This window comes from Vanellus vanellus (genome assembly GCF_965231255.1).
Source record: "Vanellus vanellus genome assembly, contig: SUPER_30_unloc_3, whole genome shotgun sequence".
Taxonomy (NCBI): domain Eukaryota; kingdom Metazoa; phylum Chordata; class Aves; order Charadriiformes; family Charadriidae; genus Vanellus; species Vanellus vanellus.
This window is the reverse complement of record NW_028128969.1, coordinates 9,480-29,477: the sequence shown is the minus strand read 5'-3', so window position 1 is coordinate 29,477 and position 19,998 is coordinate 9,480. Positions and strand designations below refer to the sequence as shown.

At 64.4% G+C, this 19,998-nt stretch overlaps 2 protein-coding genes across 3 annotated transcripts; both read right to left on the bottom strand.

Moving 5' to 3' along the window:
• Positions 1–395: 395 nt before the first annotated feature.
• CC2D1A (coiled-coil and C2 domain containing 1A) lies at positions 396–10,889 on the bottom strand. 2 transcript variants are annotated; one of them, XM_082499725.1, is made up of 30 exons: positions 10,830–10,889; positions 10,061–10,144; positions 9,513–9,648; positions 9,204–9,319; positions 9,010–9,075; positions 8,361–8,498; positions 7,141–7,366; positions 6,925–7,043; positions 6,680–6,755; positions 6,417–6,509; positions 6,178–6,308; positions 6,009–6,081; positions 5,724–5,851; positions 5,437–5,554; positions 5,140–5,312; positions 4,929–5,051; positions 4,659–4,717; positions 4,356–4,472; positions 4,185–4,258; positions 3,641–3,699; positions 3,503–3,554; positions 3,216–3,315; positions 3,040–3,130; positions 2,526–2,657; positions 2,364–2,419; positions 1,707–1,773; positions 1,490–1,616; positions 1,317–1,393; positions 1,135–1,182; positions 396–707 (listed from the first exon to the last, which is right to left on the bottom strand). In XM_082499725.1, the coding sequence occupies exons 2-30, from the start codon at positions 10,118–10,120 to the stop codon at positions 687–689; spliced, it is 2,856 nt and encodes a 951-aa protein (XP_082355851.1). In that variant the 5' UTR covers positions 10,121–10,144; positions 10,830–10,889; the 3' UTR covers positions 396–686. The 2 variants fall into 2 exon arrangements, with proteins under 2 accessions (XP_082355851.1, XP_082355852.1); XM_082499726.1 differs by having other exon boundaries at positions 398–707; positions 1,707–1,770.
• Positions 10,890–15,812: 4,923 nt separating this feature from the next.
• LOC309682637 (nanos homolog 2-like) lies at positions 15,813–17,156 on the bottom strand (the record flags this gene model as incomplete). The annotated part of the gene is given in 3 exon segments (XM_082499727.1): positions 15,813–16,241; positions 16,243–16,269; positions 17,073–17,156. Coding segments are annotated over 3 exon segments (540 nt in total).
• Positions 17,157–19,998: the final 2,842 nt, after the last annotated feature.

The window sequence follows — 19,998 nt, the reverse complement described above, 5'->3', positions numbered from 1 at the left end:
GCCCACCGCCGACAGCCCGCCCACGCCGCGCGCCCATTGGTCGCCGCCCCGCCACCCGCGCCCCTCATTGGGGAAGCCGGCGGCGCCAGGAGCGCGCCCCGCGCGCCATTGGCCCGGAGGCGCCGTCAATCCCTACCACGCCCCACCCCGGCGAGGCGAGCCGACCCATGGCAGCGCAGCGCCCGCGCTGTGATTGGTCCACCCTCCCGCCCATCCGCCCGGGAGCGGTTGCCATAGTGAAGAGGCAAAGGCAGGGGGGCGGTCCCTGGGGAGTGGGCGGGGCCGTTGCCGTGGCGACGCGGAGGCGCGGCCTGGTCCGGCGCGGCGCGGCGGGCGGAAATTCACCAAAAACCGGGTTTTTCTTCTTAAAAACTTTATAGATTTGTGTGCGACAGCACAAAATAAACCCGTTGCGCATCCCGCCCCCCCTCCCCCGCCAGCGCCCCCAGGGGTCAGGCACTTCGAGGGGGGGGGTGGGGGCCCCCGGGGGGGGAAGTGCTGTGGGGGGAGAGGGGCCCCCGGGGGGGGTGTAGGGGGTGTTGGTGTCACCCCGACCCGGGGGGGACACGTAGCAGCTCTGATCCCTGTGATTGTCACCGCAGCGGCCGGCGGGGGGGGAACGGGGATGACATGACATACAAGATGGGGGGGGGGGGGGTCCCGTGTGCCCCCCCCCCGGGGGGGTCTCATCGGCGGAGCTTCTGGAGCTGGAAGAGAAGAGGCAGTGAGGGGGGGGAATGAGGGGGGGGGAGAAGGGGGGGGGAGACCCTGTTGGTGAAGGACTGGGGGGGATACGACACCCCTGGGGGGGGAGGGACACCCCCAAAGGTGATGGGGGGGATCCCAGGAGTGAAGGGGGAGGAAGCGGGGGGGGGGGGGGGGGGAGCCCTGGGGGTGGGGGAGACCCCGGGGGTAAAGGATTGGGGGCGGATATGACCCCCCTGGGGTGGAGAGGACCCCCAAAGGTGGAGGGGGGGGGCACCCCCAGGAGATGGGGGGGAGCCCTGGGGGTTAAATTGGGGGGTGAGACAACGTGTTGGGGGGGATCCCCGAGGGTGAGGTGGGGGGGATACCCCCAGGGGTGAGGGGGGCGGATTTCTGGGGGTGTCGTCCCCCCCCAGTGCTGCCCCCCACCTCGCTCTCCACCAGGTTCCTCTTGTAGAGCGCTTCCTTGGCTGCCTCCTGCCGAGAGTAGTTGTCATGGAGGGGGGTCCACGCAGGGCCCCCACCCCAAAACCAGCACCCCTGGGTGCCGGGGGACCCCCGGGGCGGGGGGGATGCACACCAGTGGGGGGGGGGGGGGGGAAATGCCTCACCCGGTTGCCCTCGATGCCCAACCGCCGCGCCGCCTCCGTGTAGAGCTGCAGGTACCGCTCCAGCTGTGCCAGGTACTCTAAAAAAAGGGGGGAAAGGGGAAAATAAGCAGTTTGGGGTGGTGGCGGGGGGGGGGGGTTGCCCCCCCCCCAAATCCCCCGTGGGGACCCCTCACCTTTGCGGAAGAGGGGGTCGCCCTGCTGCAGGCGGGAGCGCAGGTTGTGGCTGCGCCGGAGGATGTCCTGGTGCTGCTCCCGCAGGTCAGGGGGCACCGGCCGTCGCGCCTGCGTGTGGGCCAGCATCTGCGGGGGGGGGGGATACGGCAGGTTGGGGGGAGGCATGGCAGCGACACCCCCTCCCCGACCATCCCCGGGCACAGCGTCAGCGCTCACCTTCCTCTCCAGCTTCTCCCGGTCGAAGGCGAGCAGGTTGAGGCTGGGCAGGGGGGGCACGGCTCTGCTGGGGGGGGACATGGCCCCGGTGAGGCGGGTGGAGGGTGGGGAGGGGGCGATGATCCCCCCCACATCCCCCATGTCTCCCCCCAGCCCCGCGTCAGTGCAACGACACCCTCTGCCAGCGCCGGGCAGAGGAATGGGGGTCCCTGGGGAGACGCTCCCCTCATCGCTCCTCTTCTCCACGCAATGCCCTTCATCATCCTCATCCTTCTCCTCATCCTCCGCAGGGGTGGTTATTCCCACCCTGTGCCGATGGCTGGAGCCCCCCGGGATCAGGAACAGGACACCCCCCGGGATCAGGGATGTGAGCAGCCCCCCAAGGGATGGAGCAGGACAGGGAGTCCAAAAATCAGAATTTTCCTGGTGTGGGGGGTCTGTCCGGGGCCCTTTTGGGCAAAAGAAGGTCCCAGAGAGGAGGGGGAGGAGGAGGAGGGATGGATGAAGGATGAAGAGCGGCGCAGGCTGGCTGGCCTCGCTAGAGCAGGGAGCAGACGGCTGTCCTGGAAGGGAAGGGGGATGGTGAACGGCACCCGCTGTGCCGCCACCGCGTCCCCGTCCCCCGGCGGGGCTCACCCGGCATCCCCCAGCACTCGCCTGCTGTTCCCCTCCTTGGGGGGCGCCAGGGCCGGTCTGGGCCTGGGGACGGCAACCTGGGGGAGGAAGAGCCGCGTTTAAGAAGGCATTTTCCCCCCCGTGGGGTTTATTTAAGGGACGGGGACCCCCAGGGAAGCGTCCGGCGCCCACTGAGGCACTCACCGGTGGCACGGTGCTGGGGTCGATGACCAGCCAGCGCTCCGTCCTCGTCTCCAGCTGCTGTGAGCTCAGTGGCTCCCGGAGCCGCACGATCACCTCCAGCTTCCCCCCCGTGGGCCGGCGGCCGTCCAGCAGCTGGGAGAGATGGGAGAAATGAGGGAAATCTCGTTAACAAACTGGGGAGCCAAGGGAAATCCCACTCCCAACCCAGAAAGACAAGAGAAATCCCGCTCCTGACCCAGAGAGCAGAGGGAAATCCCGCTCCCACACTCGAGGAAAAACTCATTAACGAACTGGAGAGCAGAGGGAAACCTCATTAGTGAACTGGAAAGTAGAGGAAAATCCCATTTTCAACCCAGAGAGCAGAAGGAATTCTGCTCCTGAACCAAGGGAAATCTCATTCCCAAACCAGAGAGACGAGAGAAATCCCACTCCTGACCCAGAAAGACAAGAGAAACCCGGCTCCCGACCCCAAAAGCAGAGGGAAACCCCACTCCTGACCCCGAGAGCCCCTCACCTCCACGATCTCCCGAACCTCGCACGTGGTCTCCAGTGCCTCCAGCTTCAGCTGCGCTGTGCCAATGGTCCGGTCTGGCTTGAAGAGCCCCCTGGGAGCGCGGAGAGGGGTGAACCCAGCGCCAGGGGGCCATGGGGAGGGGAGGGGGGTTGAGGGGAGCCCCGGGAGTCTCTTACCCTTTATGTGCCACTTCGAACTTGATGCCTTTGGTCTGGAGGACGCGGCGGAGCCCGCGGTGCCCCCGGTTCACGTACAGCTTGAACTGCTCCCCAAACTCTGCCCAAGGAACGCCGGTGTCAGCGGGGCCGGGGGGAAGCAGAACCCCACTAATTACCCCTGCCCTGTCACGCTAACGATTCTCGGCCCGAAGCCTTCGCGCGCTCTTGCGGCCATGGCAGAAGCGCGGACCTGCAGTACCAGCCCCCTCCCTGCTGTGTGGGAAGGGCAGAACGGGGGCGTTTACCGGGAGAATCAGTGTTTTTGATGACGTTGGTCTTGTCTTTCTGAGCCTCCTCCTGCCGAGGGGAAGGCGAGAGGGTGAGGAGACGGGGACGGCAAAGACACGAAGGACACAGAGCGCACCGGAGGGACGCCGACTTACCGCGTTGGGGTAGGGGAACTCGAAGCGCACGAAGGCATCCAGGTCGTTGGGAGCCACACCTGCACGGCAGACACGGCGTGAGCAACCGCGCCGGCGGCACCAACCACACACCGGTCACCACCGCAGCCGAGGATTCGCATCCCCTCCCCGCCAGGCCACCCAAGCTCTGCCAGCGGCTCCTCATGGAGCCCACCGGCTGTACTGGCGCTCCGGCAGGACCATCAGCACGTCCTCACCGCTCCCCGTGGGGCCGTGTACGAGAATATGGGTGTTTTAATTAAGCATGGGCGATAATTAAGAAGGAGGAAGTTGTCAGCAGGCAGCTGGCAAACCCCAGCGCCCCCTGGCAAACCCCAGCGCCCCCTCCTCCCAGCCCCGGCAAGGACCCCCAACCGCTGGTTGGCATTTGCCGGGCAGCGCTGGCGGCTCGCACGCTGCCCCGAGTGCTCCGGGCCGGTGCCGATGGCCGAGAGCAGCAGCCCGAGCTCGGGGTGGGGGTCTCGGCAGTGGTGGCCGTCCTGCCCTCTCTGCCTGGTCCCCTCACCTGGCGGCGCCGGGAGGTTGATGCCTTTCACGATGGACAGCACCATGTCGTTGCTGTTCAGCTCCGGGAAGATCCTATGGATGGAGAGAAGGGGAGAATCCCGTCAGCGCCCACCCGGACCCTCCGCGCCCGTGGAAGCTGCACTCAGCCAGTGATTATCCCCCCCCGTACTTGATGACGCTGAAGGTTCGTTGCTCGTAGTGGTACTTGGGCAGTGGGCAGCCTCGGGCATGCGCCTGCTTCAGGATCTCCATGTTCTGCTTGCAGTCCTCAGCCAACTTCTCAAACCTGCCGGCGAGAGTGGCCAGTGGCAACAGCCTCATCTTCCTCGGCACCACCGCGCACTCTCGCGGCGAGGACGGTGCCTCTCCCTTGGGGCCATCCTGCCCTCACCCCTGCCCGCACCACCCCAGGAGGCATCATCTCGGGGGGTTCCTGCCCTCATCCCTGCCCACACCGCCCCACAAGACTCACTTGGTTGTCTCCACGATGTTCCCCAGGTGAGTGAACTGCTTGGAGTAACTCATGCACATCTGGGAGGAAGGACGAGAGAAGAGGAAGGTTTCCAAATCCTTCTTTCCTTGTCTACAGCGAGGAAGACCCTCCCCACACCCCCAGCTCTCCCCTCCTTCATCGCACACTTTACGCAGCCCCACACTGGGTCCTGCCCCCCCCTCTTCTCAATTTCTCCCCACGCATGGCCAAAATAACACTGTTTTCCGGGTGTCCCCTCATCCCCGCTACCTCGTGCTGCTGCCGGATGAGCTTCATCAGCTCCAGGTACTGACTGGCGGCCTCGGGGGGGATGCGCACCCCCCGCCGCTGCACCAGCACAAAGTCCTCCTTGTTCACGGGGGCTTCGGGCACCTGCAGCAGAGGGAGGGATCAGACCCGTCGGATAAGGACCCTCCCAAAGAGCCGCTGGCCCCCAAAACCTAAAAAAACCCGCCCTGACCTTGGTTATGTCGACAGGCAGGCCGTTGTGTGACGCCTCGATCATGGGGTCCAGCCCCTTGGCCTGCCGCAGGAAGAGCTTCGCCCCCTCCATGTCGTTGTTCTGCTTGGCGCGGAGCGCGGCGTGCATCAGCTGCTTCCTCCTCCCTTCCAGAAACGCCAACTGCTGCTGGGCTGCGGGGAGAGACGGGGGCATGGGGGCAGCCCGGGGGGACGCTGCGGGGACCCGGGGGACTCACTGCACCTCAGTGCCCTCGCCCTCCGCTGGCACGGACGCAGCGGCGGTGGTGGACGGTACCTTTCGTGGTGGTTTTGGGGGTCGGTTTGGTGATTCCGGCAGCGTTGGGGGCGGAGGATGCTTGAGGAGGTGGCAGGGAGCGTTTGGGGGCTCTTGGCGGGGCAGGGCGGGTGGCAGGCTGGGACATAGAGGGACGGTGTCACAGGGGGCTGCTGCAGGGAGAACGCGAAACATCCACCCCTCGGGCACAAGGGTCCCCTCTGGAGCGCTCCCCACGCCCTGTTTCGGGGTCCTACAGCAGCGGGGGGAGTCCGACAGGGGGTCCCGAGCCCCAAAAAAACCCTGACCTTTGCTTCCTCGGTGGTGTCCTCCTCCTCATGGTCCTCCTGGCCGGCCAGCTTCATGGCTGCCTCCAGCACCCCGGCCACGCTCTGCTCGCCGGCCGGCGTCTCCATGCCCTGGATGGGCTGGAAGCCTGGGCAAGGGGGCACAGAGGGGGGTGGCTGGGGGGTAACAAGGGCTCCACCCACACCTCGCTGGGCTGGAGGCATCCGAATCCTCCTCCCTGCAGCACGCCAGCTTTGGGAAACGTCCCCAAGAAGCACTTGCCATGAAAGGGTCGGGGCAAATACCTGGTGGAACAGGCAACTCCGAGAAATCCACCGTTTTCCCCGCTTTGTGGGCCCGGATGGCGTCCTGGTATTGCTGGAAGGGGAAGCGGGGGCTGAGCGGGGGCTGCGGCGGAGGCAGCGGCACCACGCTGGCCGGCAGCGCACGTGCCCATGCATGCGGCTCCCGCACCTTAACGATGCGCTCGTGCATCCGGGCTTTCCGGTCGTCTCCCTTGCTCTTGGCCTGCGCCGCCGCCGTCTTGTACCGCTCCATCCTCTGCTGCAGAGCCTCCAGCGCATCCCGGGGAGCCGGGGGGATGTCTGTTTCAGGGGGGAAAGCAGGAGACAAGCTTCAGTCGCCTTTCTCTTTCAATTTCCCTTCCCTCAGGGAGCATTTTGGGGTTAGGAATTAGCTCTCGGGGCTTCTACCTGCTGCGGGAGATGCTGGTTTAGCTTCTGGCACAGGCACCGCGGCGGCAGACTGCGGCCGGACGGGCGACGGCAGCTCCTTTGGCAGCTGCTCTGTGGGAAGAAGGAAGCGATCGGCACCCACAAACGAGGAGAGAGGAAATTGCTGCGTCCGCCGGGATGAGCAGAACCACCACAGTGGCTCTTTTTGTCCCTCCAAAACCAGTGGGGGGGACACACGAACACTCCCCACTGCCACCACCGGGCGAGGGCTCGGCTCTTACCGGGAGGCGGTGGCGGCACGCTGCTCAGCTCCACCGGCTGGCCCTTCGCCGCCGCTTCCAGCAGGGAGTCAAAGCTCTGCAAAAGGATTAAAAAAAAGGGAAAATCTTGCTCTTTTTGTGCACCGAGTTGTGCAGCCAGCCTGACTGACCGTTTTTTTACTACAGAAGCCACAAAAAGGGGGAGATTTGTGGCAATATTGCACAGGGAGGGAAATTCCCGCCCCTCCGGCCACCCGCAGATGTACCTTTGCCACCCGGTAGAACTTGGTGGCTGTCTCCAGGTCTCCGCGCTGCTTGGCGTGCAGCGCCGCCAGCTTGTACTCCCGCTGCCGGCCCCGCAGCAGCGCCTCGGCACCCTCCGAGCCTGGGGAAGCCAAGAGGAGAGCGGCGTTGCTGGTTTCCCCCATCAGTGTCCAGGGGTACGGCCACCTCCGGAGCAGGAGAAGGAGCCAAACTCTTGCCTGGGGGGGAAGACGGTGAGGGAGGAGGTGGTTTCGTCTCTGGAGAGCTGACAGGGAGGACCTGCGGCTTTGGGGCAACGGGGGGCGGCTGCGGAGGGCTGGGGTGGGCAGTGGGCAGGGGAGACACCGGGGAGTTTGCCCCCTTCCCCAGCGCCACCGGAGGGGGGATTTCATCCTCGTCGATCTTTTTTCCCTTCTTGACAGAGGCCAGCATGTTCTCCAGTGTCTGGAAGGAACGCGCACAGGGGTAAAACTCGCCGACGCTCTGATATTCCTCTCCCTCTGTGGAAGGAGAAACCTCGGAGCCCGCTGGGACAGCAGCGAAGCCGCCAGAGGTGGGAAAACATAACATCTGCCTAAAAACAGCGCCCAAACTTGGGCTGGGGGCTGCTCACCCCATTGGGGATCCAGCCCCGAACTCTACAAACTCCTCATTTTCCCCCCCAAAACCTCTTCAGCCCCCTTCTCTCCCAGCCAGCTCTGCTGGCAGATGAAACCCGAGGGGAAGGGTGAGCTCTGCCCTCGCCCTGCCCTGCGGGACGTTTGCGGGCTCCAAAAAACACTCTTACTGGTGAAAACGTCCCCCTCCCTCAAGTCACAGCCCAGCGACAATGCGTGATCCCTCTTCAGGGCTGGGGGAGGGCTCTGCGCCAAAACAGGGGGCGCAGGAAAGACCCAAGTACAGCAGAAGGGGCTTAACCGAGGTGGGGAAATGGGCAGGAGGAGAAAAGCAGCGCTCAAAATTAAAAAAAAAAATAAAATTATAATAACCCTAAGATTCTTCAAAGGGTTTTAAACAGCCACAAGGAATCAGGACTTCGAGGTTGTGTTTTGGCCAAAAAAGACAAGTTTTTTAGTTTGTGTTTGCTCCAGGCAGGTAAGACGTTCAACCGGGGCCCGCTGCGCTTAACGTGGCCTCGGAGATAATGGTATCGGAGGCAGCTGCGCCCGTGGGTGCCTCAGGTTTCCGTTAACGCCCACAACTAAGCACCAAAATTAGGATGACCTGGTTTTCCCAGAACTCTGAGTAATTCCTGCAAGGAGCTGGGGGGCTCCCGGCTGCGGGGAGAGGCCGGAGCTCAGCCCTAAGCGCAAAACCCACCGAGTTTGGAAATGCCAGCCGAGCTCAGCCGGGAATTCACCATCAAAGGGATTAATTTAATTAACGACTGAAGGGAAGCGAAGCCCCCGAGCCCCTGCGGCACCCCATTTTGGCTCACCTTGAGGCCCCTCTCATAGCGCCGCAGCCGGGAGCCGTCCCCGGCCTGCCTGGCATTGCTGATGGCCGTCCGGTACATGCTCGCCCGCTCCGCCAGCATTGACTCGACATCGCTGGGCTCTGGCGGTGCCTCCGGCACCTGCAGCAACCCCGAGGAGAAGTGCTCAGATCCACCCAGCCAGACCCAGGCTCCCCCAATGCCGATATCTGCGGAGCTTGGGGGCTCGGAGCAGATCTGGCAGCTCAGCGCCCGGCTCCGGCTCACATGTGGCCACCCCTCCCGACCCCCGTGTGATTCGATCGGCTCAAGGAACAGCAGGACGGCCCCGACAGCTGCTACCGAACAGGGACTGCCCAAAAAGGGCTGAAAAGGGGGATTCTCAAAGACTTATTGCTCATAGATTCCAATAAATCTACTAAATCCCATCTCCACTCTCATGTTTTCCAACGCTGCTCGTTACTGAGGATGAGGCAGAGAGAATCCGGCTCCTCCTGACCCCCAGGAAAGGTTTTTTTACCTCTCCAGGGGCAGGTTTGTGTGACAGAGTCATGTTTTCTCAACAATGAACACAGCAAAACGACACAAAAGGCTAAAAAGGGCCAAATCCAGCACCTGCACAGCCAAAACAGAGCTGAAAGTTGCATCATACCTTGGCGAGAGGCACCGGCGCGTTTGCACTCCCTTCCTTGTCGCCCAGCACCTCCTGCAGCTCAGCCTGCGAAGCACCGGGAGATCCATCAGCGACAATCCAGGGCACAAAAACCCTTTTTTGGGAGCAGGCCACAGCGAGGAGTGAAACCCCAGAGACTAGAGGTCCCCCACAGGGCTCAGGCCCCTTCTCACCATGAGATCGTCTTCGTCTTCCAGCTCTTCGTCATTGTCGACCCCCTCCTCCTCCTCATCTGGGTCCTTCATGCAGAGGGCGGCCATCCTCTCAATCGCCTCCATTGGCAACGGGGCTGGAGGAGCAGAAGCAGCACGAGGGTTTATTTGGGGCTGCATACCCGTTTCTTGATGGTTTAAGCCCATGTGAAGGGGAGTCTAGTCTGGGTGGGGACAGAAACAACCCAACAGGAGCTGTTTTCTACGCGGCATGTTATTAATTATCCCAGAAATTGAGGGTGGGTGAGCTCCCATGGTGGCAGCGCTCACTTTTCCCCTTGGGCTTCTCTCCCGGCGCAGCTTGGCCTCCCACCAGCGCCAGCAGCTCAGCCTCCAGCTCGGCAGCGTCATCCCCGTTGTCGTCCCCCGCCGGCCCCTCCGGAGAGAGGTCCACCAGCAAACCCATCTGCGGGGAGGGAGGAGGGACAGCCCTGAGGGCACGACGATAACGACGCCTTGTTAGGGTGAGGGCATGGACGGGGATCCTCCGGGTGCCCTGACTGACGCCACCACGGCGCCCCACATGGTGAATAAAAGCACTTAAACTAATTAAAGCACTGAAATAAAGATGACAGCGCAGACAGACCCAGCTCAGCGGTACAAGCCCCATAACGGGAACAGTCGGCATTGCTGCCAGTGCCTCTTTAACCGGAGCACGGCCCGGCGTGGCAGGGAAGCAGCCGACGACAGCTCTCACGTTCCCCTCCACGCACCGAAGGGCTGTTTATGGCACCAACCTTTCCCTCCTGCGCGGGCGGGGGGCGGGGCGGGACACACCCAGTGTCCCCAGGGTGCCACGGGGGAGGACCGGGCCGTACCTGCCTGGCGATGGCGGCGCCACGGCCTGGCGGTGGTGGCGGCCTCCTGGCTTTGCTCATGTCTCCGTCCCTCGCCAGGCTGAGCTGGAGTGGGGGGAAAGGGGGGACACAGCCTGAGGGTGCAGGGCCACAGCTCCCCCCAGAAAGACCAAACAGAGCCCCCCCGACATGAATCCCCCCAGAGCACTCCCTGTTTGTTTTCCAGAAGTTTCTTGGCTGACAGCACCCCGCCCCGAGCACCCCAACATACTACCCCCCTCCCCCATTCTCCCCCTACCCCCGCGCTGAGCCCCCCTGGCCACCCCCAAGGCCCCATTACACCCCGAGACCCCCCCAAATGCCACATTTGGCCCCCCAACCACCTGTAATGTGCTCTTCCCCTCCTCAAAGATGCATTCCCCTCCCCCCAAGCCCCCCCCAAGGCCCTATATCCTCGCCCAGCCCCTCATAAGGTCCCTTCCTCTCCAAAAAAAAAAAGACCCATTATCCCACCAGCCTCCCCTCAAGGCCCTGTTCCCCCCCCCCTCCAAGGCCCTGTTACACCTCCAGCCCCCCTGCAAGGCCCCGTTCGCCCCCAACAGTCCCACCACAACGCCCCATTCCCCCTCCCAAGGCTCCGTCCCCCTCCCACAAGGCCCCATTACCCCTCCGGCGCCCCCCAAAGGCCCCATGCACTCCCCACAGCCCCCATTACCCCCCACCCCCCACAAGGCCGCAACCCCCCGCCCCCAGAAATGACCCCTAGCACCCGACCCCCCGGTCCCAGTACCGGCGCCGGCGCCCTCCATCCATCCACACAGAAACTCACTTCCTGCTCCGCCCGCCGCTGTCAACACCGCGCCGCGCTTTACGGCACCGCTGTCGCAAAAGCCGCCGCCGTCGCGACGTTTCGCTTGGCGGCGCCCGAAGAGACTCCATCTCCCGGCGGCCCCCGCGCTGCGCATGCGCAGGGGCGGCGCCGCAGAAAAGGCGGGAAAAGCGTGAGGTGATGGGGGGGGAAATGGCGCTTCCTTTGGGGACCGTGGAAGTGGGTGGAATTCCCCGTTTTTAGCCTCAGAACGGGAGGTTTTGGTCCCTCTTGCTGTGCCCGGGGGGGGCGGTGCTGGGCCTGTTGGGGGGCTAAATGGCGGGGGAGGTGCATGGGGGCAGGTTGGGCCCTGAGGGGAAGACACCTCGGGGGGAGGCTGCGAGGGGCTGCTCAGTAACGGCTGCCCGGTTCTCCCCACCCAGGCTAGTGGCAGGATGGGCAAACGGAGGAACGAGCAGCCACCAGGTAACGGCGGGAGGGGACAGGGGCCTTGAAGGGATGGCGGCCGTGAGGGGATGGCGTCCCCTTTCCCTCCCCACAGCAGAGGAGCCCCACAACCTGCCCTGTATTTCCACACCTCGGTCCTTATATCTGCTCAGCAACAAGCACTCCTAAAACTCTCCAGGCCTTTAATTGCTACAAACCTTTCATAAGCAAAAAGTGATTTACCTTTTCTGCCCTTCTTTTCATCACCTCCCATTGGAGCGTGCACAGCTGTGGAGCTTTCGGGCAGCTTGTGCCATGCGCTTCCCCACGCGGCCCCTTGTCTCACCACAAGTCTGTGGAAAATATGGCTTATTATGGGGATAAAACACAAAAACAAGCGACTTTCTGCTGGTGGTTTGGGGGGGGGAAGCAGAACCTGCTGAGCCCCAAACCCCGTTTCTTGGTGGTTTTGGAGGAGAAGGGGTGGGTGGAACGGAGCCAACACCCCGCAAAAAGCTCTAAAAGCGATTTTTTTTTCCCCTCAGTTCAAGCGATAGAGATGTGGTTGGGTTTTTTTCCAAGGATTTAGTAACAAAAAATAACACAAAACTGGCCAAAGGTTGTTCTCCCCATTTGACATGCTGCGCAGAGACCCTCCAACCCCTGAGGCTCATCTCTGAGGAGGATTTTTTTTTCCCCCTTAAAGGAGGAAACCGTAAATTCCACGTTCCCCAAACTAAACGAAGTTTTCGGGAAGATTTGGCAGCGACAGGAGATGACAGCTTAGACACGACCGGACTGGCTCAGACTGATGATGCTGATGGCAAAGCACAGTCTCAGGGACAGACAACCCGCGGCAGCGCCGGCAGTGCCGTGAGCAGGTAACGGGGCGAGAACGTGGCAGGACGGGGGTTTGCGGGAGAACTGGGCTCCACACGGTGACATCCCCAGCGATCCCCAGCTCTGGAGTCCCCAACATAAGAAGGACATGGACCTGCTGGAGCGTGTCCAGAGGAGAACCACGAGGATGATCCGAGGGCTGGAGCACCTCTCCGATGAGGAGAGGCTGAAAGAGTTGGGGCTGTTCGGCCTGGAGAAGAGAAGGCTCCGGGGAGATCTTATTGCGGCCTTCCAGTCCCTAAAGGGGCCTACAGGAGAGCCGGGGAAGGGCTTTTTACTGGGGCATGTAGCGATAGGACGAGGGGGAATGGCTTTAAACTGGAAGAGGGCAGGTTCAGATTGAACATTAGGAAGAAGTTTTTCCCTGTGAGGGTGGTGAGGCACTGGGACAGGTTTCCCAGAGAGGCTGTTGAGGCCCCATCCCTGGAGGTGTTCAAGGCCAGGCTGGAGGTGGCCGTGGGCAACCTGGGCTGGTGGGAGGTGTCCCTGCCTATGGCAGGGGGGTTGGAACTCGGTGATCTTCAAGGTCCTTTCCAACCTGAACCATTCTATGATTCTATGATCACCACACTGCTCCCTGAACCTGATTTATTGTTTTTCACAGCACAAACGGCGACGGGGAAGCAGCTGCTCCGGAGCAAAGCCGGGCAGGGGAGTGCGTCCCCAGCCCCTTGCCGCAGGTACGTCTCTCCTGGCCGCCCTGGCATCACCAAAATGCTCAGGTGCTGAGCCACCCCTCTGTGGTGCGGCTTTTCCTCTGTCGGCAAACTCAGCCTCCGGTATTGACACTGAACGGAGGAAAAAATTCCAGAGGTTGGGATTTTTGTTGAACATAGGAGTGACACCGGCACCGTCTCGTTGCAGGAAGGACGGGACACGGGTATCGGTGGAGGCGGCACGACACCGGAGGTGGTTGCACCGGGAGCAGTGCCTCAGCCAGACTCACCTCAACAGGCAAATTCAGCACCGGATGAGACTGAAGAGGATCAGACGGTGGCGACCGTGGGGCAGCATGGTGAAGAGCCGGACGCTGAAACCCAAACTCGCCATGGAACGGGCAGTATCGGTGACAGCCCTGAGCACCGCTGCGCTGCACCAGCGCGAGGAGAGGGGGCGGCTGGCAGAGAGATCGCTCTCCCTGTGGATGCTCCCGGCAGCACCAGCGTGCTGGCGGAGGTGCCTGACCCTCACTGTGAAGAGGGATTGAACCACAGCGAGCGCCACGGCGATACCCATCAAAGCCGGGAACTGGCGCGTGCATCTGTCGTAAACACTGAAGAAAATGAATCCGGTGCTGTATCGGAGAGTGCAGCTGGAGGAGAGCACCGGGAAACCATGAGCAGGGAACAAGTGCCAGCAACCGGTACGAACGATGCGGTGAAGAATGTTGCCGAATCCTGGTGCAGCCCAGCCGGCGGCGGTATCTCGGCAGAGGTTTTGGGTGTCTGCGGCCCATCTGTGGAGCTGACGGCAGAGGGAGGCAGTGCCGAACCGGAGAGCACAGGCGCTGCCAGCAGCCCCAGTTCCCAGGGCGGGAATGTTTCCCCACGGAAAACGTCGGGAAAAGCCGATGCCAGCTGGGAAGAGACCGGAGAGGGAGAAACCCCCTCTCTTGGGACCAGCTTGGCACCGGATCCAGCCATGCCGGCTGGCGGGAATGCGGCAGGCGAGAGGGAAGGCAAAGGTCTGGTGGAGGATCGCAGCGCAGAGCAGCCAGAGCTGTGGTGTGGCCTGGGAGGGAATGGCCCTGAGCTCCCGCCGCGGCAGGTAATCCACTGCGGTCACCGCGTTCAGGTGAAACCAACTCCCCAAAACACCAAAGACCTCCCCTAAAACAGCAAATACCCCCCCTCCCAAACACCAAACAACCCCCCTAAAACAGAAAAAAAAACCAACAAAAGGCCCTAAACACCAAACACACCCCCCAAAACACCAAATAACCCCTCAAGACACCAAACGACCCTCCCCAAGCACCAAATAACCCCCCCAAAACACCAAACAACCCCCCCCGAAAAGGCCCTAAACACCAAACCAACCCACTAAAATACCCAAAACACCAAACCACCCCCCCAAAATGCCTCAAATAACCTGATAGGGGGGAAAAAATCCCAACTATTGTGGCGATAGGGGGTTGGATTCGGGCTGGTGGCTGAACCATCGCATGACTTTCCCCCGGCAGCAGCTCCCTGCCACCGACCGCTGCGACGCTGCGCTGCCCAGGCGCGAGCCGCGTGCCACAGCGGGAGAGAGCTGCACTGGTGAGGTGCTGCCGCTCGCTGAGAGGAACGGCCCGGCGCAGCCGCAGCCCCGGTAGGCAGCTCGCCCTCCCTGTGGCGCTCCCGCCATCACTGCGCGTGATGATAAACCCCTCATTCTGAGTAAAAATGCCCCGATTCGGTGAGTGGAAATGTCATTTTCCCGCAGGGAGGACGCGACCGACATCATCTGCGGCCTGATCCTGGAGCTCTCCAACCTCAAGTAAGTGCGGGCCGGTGCCGGCCGCTGAATTCGGGGTGTTTTCCCTGGGATTGGGATTCCTGCTGGGCGGAGGGGGCGGCAGGAGGGCAAACGCCGCAAAGGGCCGTGGGTGACACGAGGGGCCGCGGTGACACAGGTGCCCCACAGCCGCCTGGCGATGAGCACCCACCGGGGCCTGGAGGCGCTGCGGAAGCCGAAAGCGTGGCGGAGCCGGTGGCCGGGGCCAGTGCCGCCACACGCCGGGAGGAGGCGGAAGGAGACATAGGGCCTGAGCCGGATCCAGTCGCCGGCACGGCATTAACACTTTATTAATGCAAAACAGCGCTTCAACAGAGAATTTGGTATGAATAAACGCGCTCCAACGCGTAACACGGGAAATAACGTTTAAAGAACAAACTGGTGCAGGCACAGCTGCCGCAGGCGAGCTGCTAACGCCGGCCTGGCCACCGTGGCCACAGCCGGCACATTTCCTGCCACGGGGCCGTCCCATGCGCTTGGGCACCCGCCAGGATGAACAAAACCCAACAAACCAACCCAAAAACAACTGCCATCGCCCCTGGCATGGGCGTGCTGGTAAAACCTCCCCTTCTCGGGGTTTTTTCGCCGATGTCTTGACGTGGCATCTGCCAGCAGCACCCACCAAACCACCGCTGGGACGGTGCCGCATGGCTCGACCAGCTGGGGAGAGGAACTGGGGAAACTGGTCCCGGTGGAAAACACCGTCCCGGTGCTTCCCCGGCGTCTCGGAGGAGAGTGGAGCCGGGCAGAGCGGAGCAAGACCCTGGAAGAGAAGGCAGGAGAGGGGCAGCACCGCATGTGCCGGGGCAGCACCGCGTTCCCCTCCATTAGCTGCGCTCGCTGGAGTCCCGTTCCCAGCTCAATTAACGCTCGTGTTGTGGTGTTGGGGCGAGGCTCTGCCGAGGAAGTGCCATGGCACGGCATCCTCCGGTAAAGCCACCAGGCCGGTGCCCCACAGAGTGAGAGCATGGTGACACCGGCGTAGCCTTTCCCCGCAGCCCACCCCCGCCTCGTGCCGGGAAGCCAAAACCCCACTTTGAGCCCTTTTTTGGGGGGCTGCGCGATCGGCGATTCCCGTAAAAACCCGCCGGTACCTGTGGGGGGGGTCCGTTGGCACTGGGGCTACTTCTCGGTGGTGCGGCCGCGTGCCGGGCGCGTGCCGGCGGCGTTGCGTGGCGAGTGGCTGTAGACGGAGGTGTAGCCGCGGTGGGTGAGGGGGCAGAATCGCTTGGTGTGGGCCCGATCCTGGGTGGCGCCGCACTGCGGGCAGACGTAACTGCGCAGCACTGGGCACAGCACGCGGCCGCTGGCGTCCCGCAGGTTGTGCCCGCTCCAGACGTGCTTCGCCTCCCCGTTGTGCTTGCAGAAGGCACAGAGGGCTTTGCCGGGGGACGCCGAAGCCACGGCCACCTCTGCCGTGCCGGCTGCTGCTGCTGTTTTGGCCTCGCCGGCCTCCCGGCGCTCCTGGGGCAGCGTGGCCAGCACGGCGGCCAGCCCCAGGTAGTCCCTCCACATGTCGAACGCGGGGCCGGGCTCCATCCTCCGCCGCTGCACCGCTGCTTTTTGGGGCAGGACGCGGCTCCGCATGCCGCCGGCTTCACCGCCTCCCGCCCCCGACAGCCGCCCCCGGAGCCGGCACGTCTGCCCGCCGGGGTGGGGGTGTCTGCGCCGCTTCCCCTCGCCTGGCGTGCGGGGGGTCGCTCCCCAAACCCCCGACGCTGGTGGGTAAAACCAGCACCGGTGCAGCACAGCCGGCACGCACCAGCATCACCGCAGCCGTGGTCGCTTCGGTGCCAAACTTGGCCGGATTTGGGGTTTCAGCCCCACTGGGACCCGCTGCCGTCTGTGTCACTCATCCAGCATGGCCCCAACCGCCCCGAGCACTGTCCCCGGCACCGCGGCACCCGGCTTGGCCGGAAATGCCGGTTTGGGGGGCAAATGGGAGGAGGTTAAACCCCGAGACCCCCCTCGGCACGGCTGGGGGACCCCCAAACCCCATTTCCGGGGAGAATCCCCCAAAACCCCAATTCCAAACCCCCAAACCGGGGCTGGGGCCAGGGCGGGGGAGGCTTTGCCATCAGCTCCACCGCCCTCGGGGCTGAAACTGCCGGGAATCGGGTAAATCACCCGCTAACGAACGGCCCCATCACCCGCTAACGAACGGCCCCATCACCGCCCCTGCCCAGCTCCGGTTTGGGGAGAAAAAAGGGGATTTGGGGCTCCTTGAACACTGTTCAGGTCCGGTGGGGGAAGGATCCCCGCCGACGCCGTGCCGTGGCACGCGGCAGTGCCACAGCCCCATGCCGGCGTGACGCCACGCTGGGACAGGAGTGAACGCTGGTGAAAAAGGCCAAACTGCCCCAAAATGGTGGTGGTTCCCACCTGCACCGCCACTGCTGCCACCGTGGTGAGGGTCGCCCCACTGTTACTCGTTAGGAGCCAAAGCTGCGGCATCACCGGTGGCATCACCGCTGTCACCACCCGGCCCGACCCCCACAGCCGCGGGGATGGGGCGGCAGTGCTGGGAAAGTAACTGAAACGGGGGTTTCTCCCCCAAAGCGGGGCTGCGCGCCCTGGCCAGCGGCAGCTCGGGGAGCGGCCGTGGCTGCACCGTGCCAGCACTGGCAGTGGCCCTGAGGCCCCACGGTGACGCCAGAGCCATGTCAGGGCCCTGTGGCGGAGGGGAAAAAAAAGAGTGAAAAAAGGCAAAAAACGGGCAATTTGCTTGCTGGGCGCTGAAATAAAGGTGTTTCAGCCCAAAGCCCTGAGCGTGGTCGCAGCCCCGAACGTCCCAGCCCGTCCCGTGCCGAACCCTCCCGCCGGGTGGCGGGAAAGCGTGGCCACGCCCGCGGCCGCATTTTGGGGACAAACCCGCCATTTCCCACCCCGCCCACCACATCTGCCGGGGGGGAGGGGGACTTAAAATTGGGGGGGAAAGGGACAAAATTAACAATAACGACGTCAGAGACGGGGAGTCACCGCGCCGCTCCCCCCGTGGGGGCTACGCGGGGCGTGGCAGGGGGGGCGCGGCCTCGTGGAGGCGTGGCCGGGCACCGCCCTGAGCGCGCCGGGCGGGGCGGGTCATCTGAGGGCAGCGGTACCGCCCACTGGCCGCACGCCCCGCCCTGCCGCCTCTCATTGGCCGCCCGCGGCGCCCTGCGCGCCCCCCATTGGTCGCTGCCCCGGCGCTCCCCATTGGCGGGCTCTGCGCCGGCGTTTAACCCCCGCGGTGCCGCCGCGCTGCCAGAGGGGTCCGGGGGCGGTGTTGCGCGGGGACGCTCCGTGTTCTCGCCGAACGGGACCCCAAACGGGCACATCGGCACCGCCCTGGGGGCGGGGCAGGGCGTGGTGGCACCGTCATGGCATGTATGGCACGGCCTGGCATCACATGGCACAGCATGTGTGGCACGGCATGGGTGGCATCACACAGCGTGGCACGGCACGGCGTGTATGGCACGGGGTGGCAGAGCGTTTTGTGACATGGCACAGCACAGCATGGCACGGCCTGGCATGGTATGGCACGGCATAGCCTGGCACAGCACTTCACATATAGCACAGCACAGCGTGGCCTGGCACAGCATGACACCTATGGCACAGTGGGGCCTGGCACGGCACAGCACAGCACAACACGGCCTGGCGCGGCACGGTGCACCGTGAGCAGGGAAACAGAGGCACAAAGCCAGGCACAGCGCCAGGCTTACCGTGCTATGCTGTGCTGCGCCATGCCACAGTCTCATGTCCAGGACTCAGCTTGGGACGGGCGTGCTGGGCTGTGCCGGGAGCGGCACGGTGCTGGGGACCGCGGGCAGTGCCATCTCCTGGTCCCCATGACCCTCCGTGAGCAATGCAGCACGGATGGCTCTGCCCGAGGGATTCCCACACACCCTGGTGAGCCCGGCCGGCACCGGCACCACCACACTCGGCACTCCAGCACTCGCCTGGGCATGTCCCGGCTGCACCCCCAGGGCTGGCCCCAGACCTCCGGTTCCTTCCCTGGCACGGCCGTGGGGGTCCCGGCACCGCTGCAGGGACCTTGGTGTGGCCATGGTGGCTCTGTGCCATGCGCAGCGGCACATGGTGGCACACAGTCTCTGCTGCGGTGCCCCACGGTGCTCCGCGTTCACCGGGTCTCAGCCACCGCAGCCCCCCCCAGTGCCGCTGTCCCCCACCCAGTCCCCACGGTGCCAGTGCCGCCGGCATTGCCGTGAGCATCTGGGCTCGGCGTGGCCCAGCCGGCACCGCCCGGGCGTGGCGGGAAGGCAGCGCCGGTGACTCACCGGTGCCCAGCAAGCCAGCGCTTGATGCCGGGGCAGGCAGCGGGGTGGGGGGCCGGGGGGGTCCCACCACCGGGTGGGAGCCGCCACGTGCAGCACTTGGTGCTGGAGAGGCACCAGGGGAGCTCAGCCCCCGGCGATGCCCGGGAGGTCCCATCCGGGGTCCCCATCACCGGGAGGAGACTGGGGGGGTCCGGGGAAGCCCTGAGGGTCCGGGGGGGGCCCCATCCTCTGAAGGCGCCTTTGTTTGGACCCGGCCCGTCCCACCCCAGCAGTGACTCATGGGCGCGTGGCTGCGCCCTGACTCACCCCCCCGGCCCCCCCCCGGCCTCGGGGTCCCCCGGGGCCCCCTCAGCCCCCAGCGGGGGGGTCCTTGCATGGGGGGGGGGCAAAGATAAAGGGGGATCTCTGCAGGAACCGGGGGGGTGCCCAGGGGTACCTGGGGGTCCCAGGGGTGCACGGGTGGTCCCAAGGGTGCATGGAGGGTGGCTATGGTTGCAGAGGGGATCTGTGGGTGCAGAGGGGGGGTTATGGGCGTATGGAAGGGCCCACGGGGGTGCACAGGGGGTTACCGGTGTCCGAGGGGGCCCATGGGTGCAGAGGGGGCACCTGCCTCACCGGGCCACGCTGCCCCCCATCCCCATGGTCCCCTCGCCCCACTGCACTGGTGCCCCGGGGGGGGCCGGGGACACCCCATGGGGACACCCCACGGGGACACCCCCGCGCGGCACCCGGCGTGGGGGCCCCGCCCCGGCGGTGCCGTGGGGCGGCCGTGGGTGCCTGCCAGCCCGGTGCTGCCGGTGAGTCACGGCCGTGACTCAGCCCCACCACAAACACAGCGTCGCGCGGCAACGCTGCTCAGCCCCACGGCCCCGACCCACGGCCCCGACCCACGGCACTGACCCATGGCCCCAGAGCTCCACAGCCCCATGGCATTTGCCGCATCCCGGCCCACGGCCCTGGTCCCTGGGAACGGCATCCCCCAGGGATGCCGGCAGCCACGCCAGAGCGGGGCCAGGAGCCGGGGGCTCCAG

What these genes read in the sequence shown, in the direction of transcription:
- CC2D1A (XM_082499725.1), bottom strand. Translation starts at nt 10,120, where the DNA reads ATGAGCAAAGCCAGGAGGCCGCCACCACCGCCAGGCCGTGGCGCCGCC. An exon ending in CGCCGGTGCCTCTCGCCAAG is followed by an intron (nt 8,499 to 9,009) that starts GTATGATGCAAC and finishes GGGTTGCTGCAG; the next exon opens with GTGCCGGAGGCACCGCCAGA. An exon ending in CGTGCCGCCACCGCCTCCCG is followed by an intron (nt 6,510 to 6,679) that starts GTAAGAGCCGAG and finishes TTCTTCCCACAG; the next exon opens with AGCAGCTGCCAAAGGAGCTG.